The following is a 16,131-nucleotide window of genomic DNA, read 5'->3' as shown; positions in this document are numbered from 1 at the left end:
TGATAAATGGCCATAGGCACCCATACCGACCAGTCAGGTGGTTCGTTGTTAAGTTGGGGATAAACATTTGCATTCCAAGGACAACACACAGAGCATGGAAAGCCAACCGTTTTGGTTTCTGTGTAGGTGTATGGCCCATGCACTTGCACCATTTTTCAGCGGTTGCCATATTATGGCTACCATCATAGTCCAGGTAATGACTTTATTTGCTGAGGTAACATTATATGGAGCTCAACGTGGCAGCTTTTGTTTCCAGGAATCGCCATTCAAAGCCATGTACTCATTCCATTGTAATGTCAATGTAATGCCACATCTACAGACATCGTATACCAACAGCTGACAAATAGTGGGAGTGCCTGGGCATATGATGGCAGTGCTTAGCAAATGGCCCTCTGTTGGTTAGACAAAAGCAAATAGCTTTGCCATTACTTGGTTGCTAAATCCAATCCTTCTGACTAATACTGGGCAACAAGGGCCCTAAGCGACTGTAATGCCTGCAAGCTAATTGCTGCCTCTTGAGCATCCTGCAGGCCAGGGACGTCATTTAGGGGTCGCCACAGGTCATAACTTGCGACCTCTGCGGTCTCCCTTGTGACCTCTAAAGAGAAATAAAAAATTATATATATATATATATTTTGTAATGCAAGCTCCTGGGCTGTTGCCAGCACCATGTGGCTCTTTACTTCTGGAGTGGCTGGCTTTCTTGTTCAGGCCCCTTAAAGAAAAGAAGAAAAATAAGAACAGGAGTGCCACAAGTCTAACACGTTCAACCCCGACTGGAATTCTATACAATACAATAATTGCTAGACTCATTAAAGGTCTATTTCAGGGACACTTCAGGGGGTGAGTCACTGATTTAGTCTGTTCTTAAACGCCTCAATTCAGCCTTTCATCCTTCTGAGGTCGATAAATGAGTACCAACACAGGTTGGGTGATATTGGGTGGATATTCCTTCTATATAAAGCACTTAAGCATAAGTGCTATATAATAACACATCATTATCATTTGGTCATGGACGTCTGCTTGCATTCACAGTAATTTGATAATATGGGCCTATACACACTGATCTTAACGATACATATGGCGATCCATTCTTGCATGAAATGTACATCACATTATAGTGATATCGTAACCATATGTTTTGTAGTGTACAATGCTATGTGATGCCACTTCCTGTTTTATCAACGGGTGAAAGGTCGTGTTCCAACGCTTCCCGCGATATCCCTTCGGGGTGGGGTCAAATGACATCACTTCCTGTGATGTCATCAGGGATCAAGGGTTGTCTGGTGCCACTTCCGCTACCCCTGGCATTTTGGTGAAATGATGTCCCTGCTGCAGGCATGTGATCGATGTGGCATTTCTCAGGTGCTACTACTCAGTGAAGGACCCGTCTCCTCTGGAAGAATACAAGCATGGCTTTAATGAGGGGATAATGGCATGCTGCCTTGTAACAGTCCACTATCCTGATGTAATGGCCTGAGTGAATCACCTTGGTGGGGGCAGAGCAATGCATAGTCGACAACCCTAAAAGCGCCCGTTTACCTTGCAAGACAGAGTTGTGGTGTCTCCGCTGCACCTGTGTTAGTGTACAGCAGCCAGGGAGTCTCACATTGTCAGGTCAAAGTCCAATCAAATTCTTTGTTTCCAATGAATCATACCACTATTTTTGTCAATTGTACCAACAGTTTTTTTAAAGCTTTGTGTTATTTTCTTTTAACTGAGGGAAACGTATATCCTCTGCTGAAATTAAGACGAATGGATCCCCTGCTCAGGGTCTGCGTGAGTGAGGTACAGGTGTGGCTCTCTCTGCAGCAGGGTCCTCTGTTTTAATAGCATGTGACGGTGTGGGCCATGCAGTGTATGTCAAACCTCCAGCTGAGTGAAAGCCGCACCCAGAGTATTTTCCAAGAAAGAAATATTTGTGGATGAATGGGCCTTTTGCGACTTTTTTTCAAATACACCTTTTATGAACGTGTACAGAATTGCCTGCTAAGTGTCTGTTTAATCATGCCGTGTGCAATGTTTTGAGATACAGTGTACAATCTCTACATAAAACATGCAAAGGATCACCACTTGTGACCACACTCGTCACTGCAGAGCACCAAGCACAACGACGCATGACATGTTACTGGAATTTGCGTAATTTGGCACATGACAATGTGAACGTATTCTTTGCATATTTAAAGTAAGGAATCATAAAACTTTTTATAAGCACATTGTAGTGTGCTGCTTCTCATTTTTTCGATGCATCTTGTGCTAGCTATCCAGCTAACTTTCTGGGTGATCAAGTTATTCATCTAGCTGTCATTGATTTCACACTATTTGACTTATGCCGCAAGTCTATGCTTCTTTTATATGATGCCGATGAGACATGGAAACAAGCTGGTTCTAATGAGGCCATAGGCCCCTCGGCGGCAGGCCGAACCGGTCAGTAACGGCCCACCGCCCACGTTAAGGGCTTGAGCGAAGCAAGGGTCCCTTAATGAGGGGCGGCGGTGCCGTAACCCGTTATCGACAGGGTATATAGTAAAATGCAAAACTCTTCCCCATTTCCACTGTATGCTAGTGTGTTTTTGTTTTTCTTCAACTTAGCATTCTGGAAGGGGGCGCTGGCCAATCAAGATGCTTGGAACGCGGGCTGTATTGTAGCCTGCGCTCATTTCCCTTCCCTGCTGCCTGTTCCCCCTCACCTTTCACCACCTGTTTAGTTTCCTACGATGGGAGCTGACAGTGTTTTTAAAAAATGTTTTAAAAAAAGAAACGTATCTTTGCTGCACGCCCCGGCGCCGCGCGGTGCTGTCCCCAAAGACTAGAGCGGGGAAGTTGTTGCTAGCTACTCAAGCTGCGTAGAACACAGGCTTATACCATACAATACAGCCCGCATTCCGAGCATCCTGATTGCCCAGCGCCACCATCCAGGGTGCTAATTTTCAGAAAAACTAAAATGCAGTGACATACATTGAAAGGCTGGAAGAGTTTTGCATTTTTGATATTGGACAATAAAAGTCTATGGTTGTGCCACAACGTTGAGAAATGTCTGTCCTATTTACACACAGCTCTCTCAAATCTGCTTTGACAAGTGAAGGTTCAGCACAAAATAGGCTGGAAGAGAGGCCCATCCCGCAATTTAAAAGCTCACCTAAAGCCGGCCCTGCCTTTGAATTTGCTGGCACACACAGAACCTCCGCGCTCTTAAGCACTTTAAAGCCACGTAGGGCTCTATGTAAAATAATATACATACATTCATTTAATTAAATAAATAGTCATGATACAGCATGTTCAGGCATGACTGGAAGCCCGAGGCATATATACGAGCCAGCAAATGCCTTATATTGAGTGAAACACGTTATGATGCATTTGTACTAGCGATTTTTTTCTTGTGCACCGTATGCCCCAGACAGGCTGGGGACCGAGCGCCAAAGGAAGTGATTTTATTGTGTATACACGCATAAGATCAATATTTCTTTTCGTTTAAAGTCAAACACATTTCGATTGAAATCAAAGGATCTCTCCAGTGCCATACATCACGCATGTGTTGTTTACAAACCTGCCTGACAAAGCTACTGGCTGGAGAGGGCGAAAGAAATCCACGCTTCACCGTTATGCGGGAATAATTTGCTGAGTCTACGGTGCTCATACGCCCTCCAGTGGTTAAAGTCGAGAATGCCGTTTTCATGTAAACAGAACCCTTCAAACTATTTGTATTTTTCTAATGTTTTAGGTTTTGTTAACTCACTTTGTTGTTACGTCTACTGTTTTCCGTGAACATAGATAAAGAAGTCCAAACAATTACACAGGTATCCCACTGACCTACACAATGGTGTGTATGTTAATATACATATTATGGCCTTGGTTATTTAGGACATACGCTTCCATCTATAAATAACTGTCTAGCCAACAGTACAATGCCCGGGCATTAATCTGGCGGTATGTCTTCATGTCCAGCTGTAGATAAATGTGAGGTCATTACTGACTGCCGCCTGAACACATATCTCCCTGCTTTTCCAGCCACCTAATAAATAGCGCCGGAGAACACACATGTAATGCTGAAGGGGACACACATTTCTGGTGATGGAACATGTCAATGTCTTGGTCCTGGTAAAGTCCTTGCATCACAAACTACTGTTCCCTCCTTTTTCGAAAAGAGCTGTTAACACATAAATACAACACACAATGCATCGGATTTACATCTTTTATTTGTTTTATTCAATTCAATACTTTATTGTAGATGGTTTAAAAATCAAACCTCTACAGTACATTAACATAGAAAAGCGCCATGCAAATCACCTCATACATCATGTACATTTCATATAGACGATAGAATCCCATATTAAAATGTCCTATTAACATCTCATAATAGGAAGCAGGTAAAAAAAAGAAAAAGAAACATCTCGCTGTCTATATACATTTAAAAATATAACCCACTTCCTATTAATACAGATTTCACAATTAAAAAATGTAACAACTGCCAAAAATCACAGCTACCGAGCCCCTACTCATCATGGTTAACCACAGATTAATTTGGAACAAATGTGCTAAAAATGTTAATGCGCTCAGGGCACTCACTATTCTGAAGTAGGTGTTAATTACAGAGAAAAGTCATTTTAAGGCTTAACTACACTTTTGGTAATTAACACCTATTCTCATGTTCTTGGATTTTCCAAAACGAGCACCATAAGCGCCACTTTCGGATCCCGTCAGCCGGGTTGCTAGGACTGGCTATTTCAGGAACCGTAATTTAGCATGGTTATTCTGGTGTCACTCATCCACATTAGCGACACTGTAAAAGTATTGTAGAAATACGGCTCCTCCTTTGGAGGCGGTCCGCTTTCTGCAGTTTCGCTATTATGGCAGAGGGACATCAGAAGAGCATGGGACTATCCAAAATGGGTTCCATGTGGTAAAATCGCGGGAAAAATTGCTGCGGTTACAAAATATTGCGGCGAAAATGCTGTGGTTTTGCCGCTACAATCCATGTAAAGGATGCGGGGGACACCCCCGCAACGCCCAGTCCCCTTAAATGGTATAACGGGGTTCACCTTTACCGGGTCAAACCACAGCATTTTTGCCACGATTTTTGGTATAGGCGACATTTTTTCTGCGATTTTATCACTGCATACCTCAAAATGTTGTGCTGTTGGATGCTGAACCAGTGCAGAACAAGGTAGAAATAGGTGCTGCTTTATGTGCATCTGACTTGTGCCTGGTGATGTAAAGCAGTTCATCGTTAGCAGCTGCATTCATATGCATACGTTTTTGGGCAATTGAAATGGGGGTGTGGGTTTGGTACTTGCATGCCAGGGGAGTGATTGGAAGGGTAAGGGGGACTGGCATTCTCACAGCAGTCCCGTGGTTTTCATACGTGAAGGAGAGAGTTAACTGGTGCCATGAGGGTGTTCTCGACAGCACTTTCGTTACATTGTGATTTTCATGGTATTTAACGAAAATGCTGCAGAGAACTACACTGCCGTAAAGTTCCTATAGGACAGATTTCAGACAGTCTACGACACCTCTTGTGTCGTGCACTGTGCGGACGCCCAGGACCACTGTTTAGCATACTCACTGCGCCTAGATGAGAATCCATCCTTGAGAGAGCAATTCAGGGGAAAATAGCCAAACATGTTTCAGATTTTCAACAATTTCATGGTTCTTACATTAACAACAAAAAGACAAATCCTTTGAAAGGCCTTTCCTTATGCATATGATTTCTTTTGTGCACAGTACATTAAAACAGAATCTCACTTATTCATTCCACTATCTCACATCTGGAAATTTAAGTACATACATTTCTGCAACCCCAGCCCTCTTATGGACTAAGCACAGATGTCCAAACAACTTGTTTCTTACTAATTGATCTCCAGTGGTAATCCAGTCCCTCAAATGTAAAGCTACCTTCTCCTTCCCAGGGTTTGATACCCAGATTTTTCTGTCCAATTGGAGGCATAGTACACCCCTCTGCATCCCCTCTTAGCCTAACCTGGGATTGACGGATGGCCTAGGGGGCTGCAATCTACACAGGCTTAGATTGGAGGACCCCTAATAGCAGTATTTCTTTTTGCCCTTTATGAGGCATATTGCACTCATCTGTGGTAGGCGTTGGGACGGCTTAAGGGGTTACTTGCAACATGCTATTTTCTAGTGCAGGATCACAAGTCCCACAGAAACTTAACTTGCTAGTTGCGTAAGCCTGGACATGCGCTCATAGAACTGATCTAAAATGACCAAATCAGAGGAAGTATATCCCTAACTAGCCAGATGTGATTGGGCAAGTGAAGATTGCACTGATTGATGTTTGCCTGCCTGTGGCCTTCTCTGAGAGAAACCACTGGATGGATTTGCATCTAAGTTGCAAAAGCGTTTTTTCGGAGAATGAGTGCTTATACATAGTTTTTGCGACGCCCCATAACAAGTCAGGTCTATGTTCTTTGGTGAATTCATTTTTTATGGATTGGAAGTTCTAAGCTTCCCAATAAGTGTTCTTCCTATGGGGAGTGCAACTTAACCAAAACTAAAGAGTAGCCACTGCAAAGTCTGTAAAAATAAAAAGCCAATACATATCTCTACTTTTAGTTTCTAATACATTCGCCTATTACAATATTAACAAAATCATACTTAGTATGAAAGTTAGAAAATCCTTACAAAATAAATGTGAAGATGAAGTATGCACTGAAATGGGAGAGTTGTGGGAACAATGAATTTGTAATGTCCCTCGCTCAAATGTTGTGGATTTCTGAATGGAAAACTGGGCTAATTTAATTTTTTGTATTCTATTTTAGGTTTTTAATCGTCCTAGGGTGTCTAATATTGGCCATTTTGACGACATTCAAGGAATACGAAGCGGCATCAGGAGACTGGTTGCTGTTGTTAGTAAGTACATTGCAAATATTCCATCTTTTGCTGTGTCTTTGCTGTTTGATGCCCGATGATGAATGCTCGGCAATAAATGCATGCAAAAGTGGACCAATCGCGTGTGGTAGTCTTTGTTTTAAAGCATCTTTTATTTTGTTAGTTTAAAAGCATAATATTCATGTACTGCAGACTGGCTTGGATGGGAAGTTGCTTAATTGCTTATCGAAAGTAAAAGCTAAATAAAAGAAGTTGCATAGAAGAATTACTGGAACACTCTCTGACCTTTACCCCTTGAGAAGCAAAGCCACCTCCCTTCTTCTCCATTAATTTGCTGCTGGTCACAATGACTTCTAAAAGCTAGCCATTACACTTTTTTGATTACATTTTTTTTCTTCTATGCAATAGCGTTTTTTTTAAATTATTTGTTTTTTGGTTAATTCATCAACCACGCAGTATGGCAATATCAGACTGAAGACAGCCGGGATACCTTACATCCGCCTAAAAAAGATTGAACTATATATTCAGATATAACCGAGTGCGCTACAATCAACTACTTCACTTCGTATATGATGAGCCTAGGAAGTCATACCAAAGATGCTTAACAACACAACATAATTATTTATCAACAGAAATGTAATATATATCAGAACGTGTGCAGATGACACAAGAGGACTTATGGCCTTGAAAAATACCTTATACTTGAAACATGTGTCGGCCATCTGTAGAGCTGTAATATGAACATGTGCTATGATAATACATATTACAGTGAATTCAGATCATGGATTGATCTGCGGATTTCATAAACATTGATTCTTTACAATCAAATTATTGTTTAGTAGTAAAGGCGCATGATTACCGAGCCCATTAACTTAAAGATTCACTTTCAGTTGCCATTGCAGTTTACCATTCATTTTGTGTGCTTAATTGCAGCCTTGAGGTCACCAAGTAGTAATAATTCATAGCTGCAAGAGTGCAGCTTTTTCTTGACTATTCATTTATAAATCTGACACACAATCTACATAATCCAAAAGAAAAAGAAACAATAAAATACAACAAACAAATATCAAAAAAGATCCATCTTGAAGAAAGAAGCTGAGGACAACCACAAGGTGTGCAGAAATCTTTGCAAAGTCGTGCAGATTTTTGTGCTATTTTTACAGAGCTTTCCTGCTAACGATCTGAATATAAGGAACAACTAGGAGGGTCTAAAAATCAGCAGCATCTGCCATTTGAAGAGAACTTGTCAGGGTAAAAGATCCAACTCGTATCTGAAAACACTTATGGCACGGAGATTGGTACATTTAGTCCCGCCTCCATATTAAGCCTTATACATTATTTAGGATCTCCCCTTAATTAAATCTGTGTTCTTGAGTCCATACACTATGGTAGGTACCACTTTAGCCTTGTAATATTTGATTACTGGCATCAGAGAAAAGCGCCCATATTTTAAGTTAATCATTTTCATCTGAGCTGCAAACATAGCTGTGGATTCTTAAGTAGATCAAATTTATCCACCAAGTACAACTTAATATTATTTATATACCAGGAACATCTTGTGGCCTTCTTTGTTTGCAAAAATCTTATTATTTTTGATTTGACATTGTTAATAAAAAGATCCACTCCTGAAATCTGCAAATAGAACATTGTTGACCAATAGGGGTCAGGTCCAATAGACCTATGTTGTCAGCATATGCCAGCCAATACATCTTAAGCTGATCCAAATGAGGGGAATGAGTGTACTCCAACCATGCCTCCCCCCAGGTCTGAAATACACAAATGAAACCACTGCCGGGGGAGGGGGGCGGGTATGCATCCCTCCCGAGGCCCCGGTGCATCTTCCTTTTAGCAAAATGATTGCCTGCATTGTACAGTATAGAATTGATCTCGGATACTAGTGTCTGAATACAGTGCAATTAGAATACCTATAAGATTGGGGGCATTCCCCATTTTCCCAACTTTCCCTACACGATCACTCTGTTAACACTGTCAAAGGCCACTGACAAATCCATCCAAGCTACGTATACTGGAGTTTCACTGCGTGTGCTAGCCTGGTCTTCAAGAAATCTCAACAAGAAACAATTTAAAGATGTAGCTATATTTTTTTGAAAGCCAGATTGTAATGTATCTAATATCAAATTAGATTCTACAACTAGTACAGCAATTGGGTGATAATTATTGGGATCTAACCGATCCTGTTTCTTAAAGATTGGAATAATATAAGCTAGAGACCAAGACTGAGTCAGGATCCATTATTGTAATATCTGCTTAAAGAGAGTAGACAATATCACTGGCCAAAGATACAGAAAATCTTTTAGACTATTATTAAAAATGCCATTTGGCCCACATGCACCAGAATATTTCACTTTAAGAATATGACCTTCTATGTCCTCAATATTAAACTGAACAGTCCAAATAACAGATGCAAGGTCCCACTCCAAGGACACAGATCTTTGTCACTGAGCATGTAATTGCTGATAATCCAATTAGACTCTAATATTGGATTAGGTTGACTTGATTTGTTTCATATTTACCTTACTTATTAAATTCACAATAATTGACTGATTGATGGGTATAAAGTATCTTTAGAATCAATTTGATATCCATCTGATACACCTTAAGTTTATGAAATTGTAACCAATGTTTGCTGCTTTGCCTAAGCTTCCTACACATTAAGGCCCTGTCATCATAAATTACCTCTTTTTCCAGTCATCTTAAATCATGTCTTAATTCACATTTTCTTCTTTGGACAACTAGATTAAATACACACTAAAAAGTTGCTAAATCCTGAATAGAAGTTGGCAAAGGACCAGTTGTGCATTCCATAAGAAAATTGTAAAATGCGTGGTTAAAAATATATCTATCCTCTGATTCAAGCTTAAAGCGTTATAGAACAGGAATAGACAATTATTAAAATGACACATCTCCCATGGTGTACAAGAATTCCTGTTTTTGCTACATGCACAATTAAATCGGCCAGCGTCTTCTGTTTTGACTGTACCTTCATGCTTACATCAAACGTTCTCATGAGAAAATTGTGATCACTCTAAGGGGCTTCAATTACATTTCATTTGGAGCACCATTGAAATAAAAAGTGGGAAGGAAAGAAATAATCAATGATCGATGAACTAGAATGTATGCCCCAAGTTGCTTTACTTGGCAGGTTACCCTCTATGTTCCCATTTATCTTTTGTAAAGTTCACATTTCCAATAATTAAGCTCAGTGTTCACCCCACATATTATATTTGTTTAGTTAACTCATGGGTATGGTCAGCTAGTAAATACAGCCAAACATGTTTAAAATCACCCCCAATTAATAGCAACTAAGGATCTTCATCACCCAACGCAGACTAACACTTTACCAAATAAATGCACATATCTATTTAACTAGGGCTGGGTGGAAAACAATATTACAATTAAATTATAATCATTAACCAATTGACAGCTAAAGTACACAGTACTGGATCAGAATAACGAGAATGGTCGCTCCGAAGTTATTATGGAATGCCATAAGGAGACCACCCCAAGGTCTACCTCTCAAGCCCCTTACACCTGATTGTGAAATAATTGGGAACTCATCAGGAAAGGAGGCTCATTGAGCCATACCTCTTGTACGACAATTATGTCAAAATCCATACATGTGGGTGAACATAAATCAACATTAAAAACATTTGAGTGACTATATGAATTCCGGGAAAGAATGTTTAAATTCTGTGAATTAATGGCAGTTCTAACACCTCCCCACCCTTGCCTCAACTGGTTTCAAAACCAGTAGTCTATTTGGAATTAAGAGGGTTCAAGGGATGTTTTAGTCAGTTCTGTGTTAGATCCCTCCCTGACTAACTCATCTGCATAACCTCAATGTCATGGAGAGAAAAAAAGTTAATTTCCCAATACAATTCACAATTTGTTTTCCACATTCAGTTTATCCAATCATCAAACAAATCATACCCTAAAGTTAAACATTTCTTACATTCAGTTATCAATATTTCATAAATTAGGTGACAATGGATGTGCAGCTTGACATAATACATTCTATGACTCTGTGAACATTCAACTAAATCAATATCACCAGATGTTATGGCACGTAGATTTGAATTCCCTGCACAAAAGACAATACGTGACAGTGATTGAGGACCACCTGCTCCTTCACAAATGCTTTTACATTCAAACTGTGGTGTGAAAGGATATTCTTCAACCACTAAGAAGATGGATTGACAGACCTTTTGTGTTTACGAGTGGAAGTGTGAGCATGTTTTGCAGAGCAGGAGAAACCAGTTAGAGTCAACGGATTTGGGACCATTATGCAATGACCCTGGCCTCCTCATCATTATTGTTTAAAATTGCGGTGAGGTCCTGTTCCAACCTCACCTCGTCCTCAAGACAATCCGTTATATCATTGTTTTATTTGCAGCTGAGCCCCTCAAGGAAAAAACGTCAACATTAAAAAAGAATCCCGGGTTCCCATTCATGGACAATTGCTTTACAGATGTTTCTTCTATAAGGCCTACAGCAGCCACTTCCTGCAATAACAGGGCAGATGCCCTTAACCTTTTCAGCAATCAATTTTCCCTCACAACTAAGCAATGGGAATTGAGGACCAATTCGAGGTGGCTCCTTTAATAAAGCCACAATTTTCTAGAGTTGTTGCTCAATAGATCCAAGCATTGAAGTATCAAACTAAACTTCAAGATTAATGTTGTCCTACAATCTTACAGGAGAGTGCAACAACAGATTTAGGGCAGAAATGCAATTGGGGGCCTAATTTGCATACTCCTGTTTCGATTGAAATGGCGAATTTAAACAAGGTGAACATACAGCGCCAGTCTAGTTAAATGAAGGCTCATCTGACATCAGAGAAATGAAACAGCATATTCAGCACGGAGTCGTTAGAATGATTTGCAGTATTGCTCTGAGTTGGCCTTGGGGAATCATTTTTAGAAGATCCACTGGAATACAAAGCTGATGAGAATAAGCCAGAGATTCCTTATAAGCAAAAAGAGAGGCTGCTGAAACCACTGTTACCTCTATTAAGTCGTCATATGAAACCGTTGATCAAATTGTGGTGTTACTGACATACTTATCAGCAGCATTAAGATAGTCAGTGATCAAGGCTTTTATGGGCGTGGCCAGTGTGGAGAGTGAATCTGTCTCAGGAGATACAGCATGGCTGGTGAGAACCGACTGGCATACTTGAAGGGACCATAGGGGGGAAGACTTATCGGTACATGCAATTTTGATTTACTGCACAAATCCTACATGAATAGCCAGCCAACTGATATAGGAACACTCACGCTCACACCCCCTTGGTCCGTTCTCCATCATGCTTCAAACTGCTCCCACCTGCAGCACTTTGCTGCATGCACTGCGCGTGAATGCTCCACATGGGCTGTGAGATTAAAGATCTGCCCGCCTCACACTGAAATGGCTCCACCGGATTCGGATCGTGCCCACTCACACACGGCTCAACTCCATCTGCAGCAATTTGCTGTTCGCACTTCACGAGAATTTAATAATGATTAAATTAGTTAATGCTTCATTGTCAATTCTAGGAACATGCTCATTAACATGATCATACATTTCTGAAAAAATGACCCACAATTCTTGATGCGCCAGAGTCTGGACTATCACTGAATTGTGGTACATCAATATTGAAAATCGAAGGGTTAAAAAATAAAGTCCTATAACATGTTAGAACATTTCTCCAGCCCCCTAAACTTGAATCGGTATTTGAAAGATGCCTTTATTGTTGGGCAGTACATTTAATTCCTATGGATTAGATGATGTAATTCTTATCGCTATTCTCTTCATATCTCTCCAGACATTTACTTGTATTCAACTAAAAGAATTGCTATTTCTGTAATCGCTTCTGTCTAGATTCGAAGTTTGATGTGCCTTGTGTATTATGCTTGCAGTTGTTAGGGGGCCCCTCTCATCTAGCGGGAACCTTTTAAGTGGCACCAAGGAACTTATACGAAGGGGAGGGCAGGAGATCTTATGAAATCTCCTTATACCCCTGTACGTGGCTGAATTGGGATCTTGTGGAAGACCAGGCCGAGGACACTAATCATGTATCCGCTCCACCAGTCGCACTCCCCGAATGGATTCCTGATTCTGTGCCCATGGTGGGTTCTCTCAGGCCTACAGACCAATTCAGACAAGAAACTAAGTTCAAGTGCCAGTGACAAGAACTAGGGACATTTTATTTGGGGGCTTCGGGGGGATGAGAGCTTGATTAAGCCTCTTTTCCAGGACTGAGCATCCAAACCATGAATGAGTGGCACACATTGACAGGTTGCTCCTGTGAGTCCAAGCGGAAATGAGTTCAGCTGAAAAAAAGTCTCAAAGTCAGGAGAGATTTAGTTGTTCGCTTGAACGTGAATGCTAGAATGAAGACCCTCACAACTTAAAAAATATTGTGAAGACAGGACCTGTACATGCCTTAATTGTGTTCACTGTAAGAATTTAATTACACCCCTAGTGTATCCATGCAAACACTGTCAATGCCGTTACTCTGTTGCAGTATCCAAAGTGTATGGTATCATAGACTGTTTATTGCATAGAAGTTCTGTGTGGAAAAGCATACAGTATACCAAGAGAGCATTGGCGATCACAAATCCAACATCCATTGAAATCATACTAAGTCATGGGTGGCACAACATTGTATGACGACTGGACATTCCGTTGAGCAATTAAGGTTTTGAGCATTTCTACATGTTGACAAACTCCCAAGAGGGAACGGCTATGCCGAAAAGGACTGCAACAGACCGAAATGTACTGGATAGACTTGCGCAATTCATTATACCCGGATGGAATAAATGAAGCATGGATCATTCATTGTCTTCATTGCTAGTGGTTGTGTGGCCGAGTGGATATGTAAACGTAGCTTGCCCTCTGGCATTATGGGCCTATGATGAATGGAGTGGGTGGGCTTCAGAGATGGTAGGGGCTGTTGAACACCTGGAGGTATTTCATTCACATGTGGTGGGGAGGTATGAATGCAGCCGCTGCCATACTATTTGCAATGAAGGACCTATTAGATTAAGCATTCTCACTTATGGGACATGAACTGCGGAAGGATAGGAAATGGCTTTTCATTGTTTAACGTGTGAGAATAATTGTATGGGTTTGTTTGTGGTGACAGATGGTATGCAGTCTTTATATCAACAACGTTATGAAGAATGATCTTGTATTGAATATTTTATAACGAAACATGTTATGAAGAATGCATTTAGGGGTGGGGTAAAGGGTTGAATCTTGTGGGGAAACGGTTGGGCTGGGGTTTAGGGGTGGGAAACGTGGAGTTTGGGGTGGGACCTCCCAAAAAATAAAAAGATACATTTGTTATATTTTTCGTTATAAAATATTCGCTATAAGTGCATTCTTCATAAAAGGATTCGTTATAAAGACATTTAACTATGACAGATCTGTGGAAGGGCAAGGCCGAAACATTATTTCATGCCTGAACTGGTAATTGATTTTCAGTTTGGATTTAATACTTTTAAAAACAATGTGGAAGACATAGATAATATCTATATAATTTTTTTTTTAAGAAGTTTGGCTGTTCTATTATTTTTGCAGAACATTAGGAGGCCTCCCTCTACTTCTTTGAGTTATCTTTATACAGAGATCTCAAGTGTGTCCATGCCAGGGGTGAGATAGCCATCCAGTCCCTTTTTTCCTCCCTTGGAATGCTGGTATTTGTAGTGCTAAATGGAAAATGGAAAAGACAAAAAACTATACGTCCCAGAATCCCGAGGAAAAAAAACAGACAGGATGGCTGCCTCGCGAAGGGGAGGGAGAAACGTCAGCGCTGTGCATTACATTTCAAGATGTAATAAACCTTAGACCCAGGCCTGGGGGGGGGGGGCAGTGGGTGACTTCATGTTCATCTTTTCTGGGTAACTCCACCAAGTTTGGCGGTGTTGTTGCACTAAGTGCTTGCTTGCCAAGGTAATACACATAATACAGTTTATTTGGTATTAGATTGAAAAACAAAAATAAATGCATGTAGCCTCTGCTGGGATGTATTGCTAGGAAGGATTTTACACGAGAAAATTGTAGCATGCCATTGTTAATAGACTTGCTGCCCTCAGACGACGGAAAAGAGCATCGCGACTCCGAGGCAAGTCAACGGCCGCTTGCTGTGGGTGGATAATGGCAATAGACTTGATGGATGCGCCTTTGGAAGTCATATGCGAGGTGAGTAAGCGGCTGCTAGGCATTGAGTCCCCTGCCTACCTTGTGCCATGGCCACTACACATTTGAGCAAGTGACGCTGCAGTATTGCAAAGTTTCATTTGGAGGCCCTGAGAACAGCAGTGCCTTGTATTAAGTCCCAGGGAACTAGCCACACTATTTCCTGTGACCCAAATACTCGCTTGTCGTAATTTCTGATCTGTATTCTTCCCATGTAAATGCTGTGCTATCGCGTCGTGTGTACCAATGTAACTGTATGCAGCAGGGTTTCTATAGTGCCTACCTCGTTGGGAAGCGAAAGGGTACTGTATAGTAGAAGGGGGGGCAGGAGAGGGAGGCAGTGGGTGCAATAGAGCCAATATATTTTTGAACAGTAGGCATTTGGAGGCTGAGCAGGTAAGGGGCACATGAGTTCCTCTTTGGATCTCTCTTACCCTGCCCCATGCCTCGCCCCACATCTTCTCAGTCTCTCTGCTTTTCCCCCTCCACTGGAATCCCACGCCCAGATTTTAAAGCCAGACCATCAGTTAGCCTGCCAAGGGGCATCTCCCACCCGTTCTCTACCCCTCCCTTACTGACCACAATCTACAACCTGGAAAATATCACACACACATACACAAATACAAATCTATACACTGTTTGCATGTCCATGCAATGTATACCTTTCTATATATGTTCCTGAATCACTATGCCCTGTCTGTATCTCACTGTATCTCGCCTACGCCAACTATTCCTGCACCCAATTTAGGCATCCATCTCCTATTGCGCCGGGGACGGTCTCTTTTGTCTGCTTTTGCACCCCATGTATATCTTTTCTGTTTATCAAATGGCAATACTGAGAACACATGCAAACACTCTTTCCCTCATCCAGCTGAAAATCGGCACAAGTTGAGAAGGGTGTGAAAAAGATTTTAGAGCTTTAATTTCCTTCCAAGCACTGTGGAACGTCCAAGCACGCATGTCTGTCCCATGCGCCCTGGGCTAAGGAGACCTCGAAGATGTGGTGACATTTTATTCACCCAATGATAACATAATGTAATTTTGGAAGAATAGTACACATTTACTAGCTCTGTGACAAAACAACAT

General features: G+C 41.2%; 1 protein-coding gene across 3 annotated transcripts in view; it reads left to right on the top strand.

Moving 5' to 3' along the window:
- Nucleotides 1-16,131, top strand: part of KCNQ3 (potassium voltage-gated channel subfamily Q member 3) — a 1,253,156-nt gene that overhangs the window by 760,238 nt on the left and 476,787 nt on the right. For all 3 annotated transcript variants that reach the window (XM_069621644.1, XM_069621646.1, XM_069621645.1), the window contains exon 2: nt 6,777-6,867. In XM_069621644.1, coding sequence (XP_069477745.1) covers nt 6,777-6,867 — 91 coding nt within the window. The remainder of the gene's footprint in view (nt 1-6,776; nt 6,868-16,131) is intronic.

The sequence above is a fragment of the Ambystoma mexicanum genome, chromosome 5q (genome assembly GCF_040938575.1).
Source record: "Ambystoma mexicanum isolate Mex_15411 chromosome 5q, UKY_AmexF1_1, whole genome shotgun sequence".
NCBI classification, from domain to species: domain Eukaryota; kingdom Metazoa; phylum Chordata; class Amphibia; order Caudata; family Ambystomatidae; genus Ambystoma; species Ambystoma mexicanum.
Note: the sequence above shows the minus strand (reverse complement) of the source record. Positions and strands in the feature narration are given on the sequence as shown.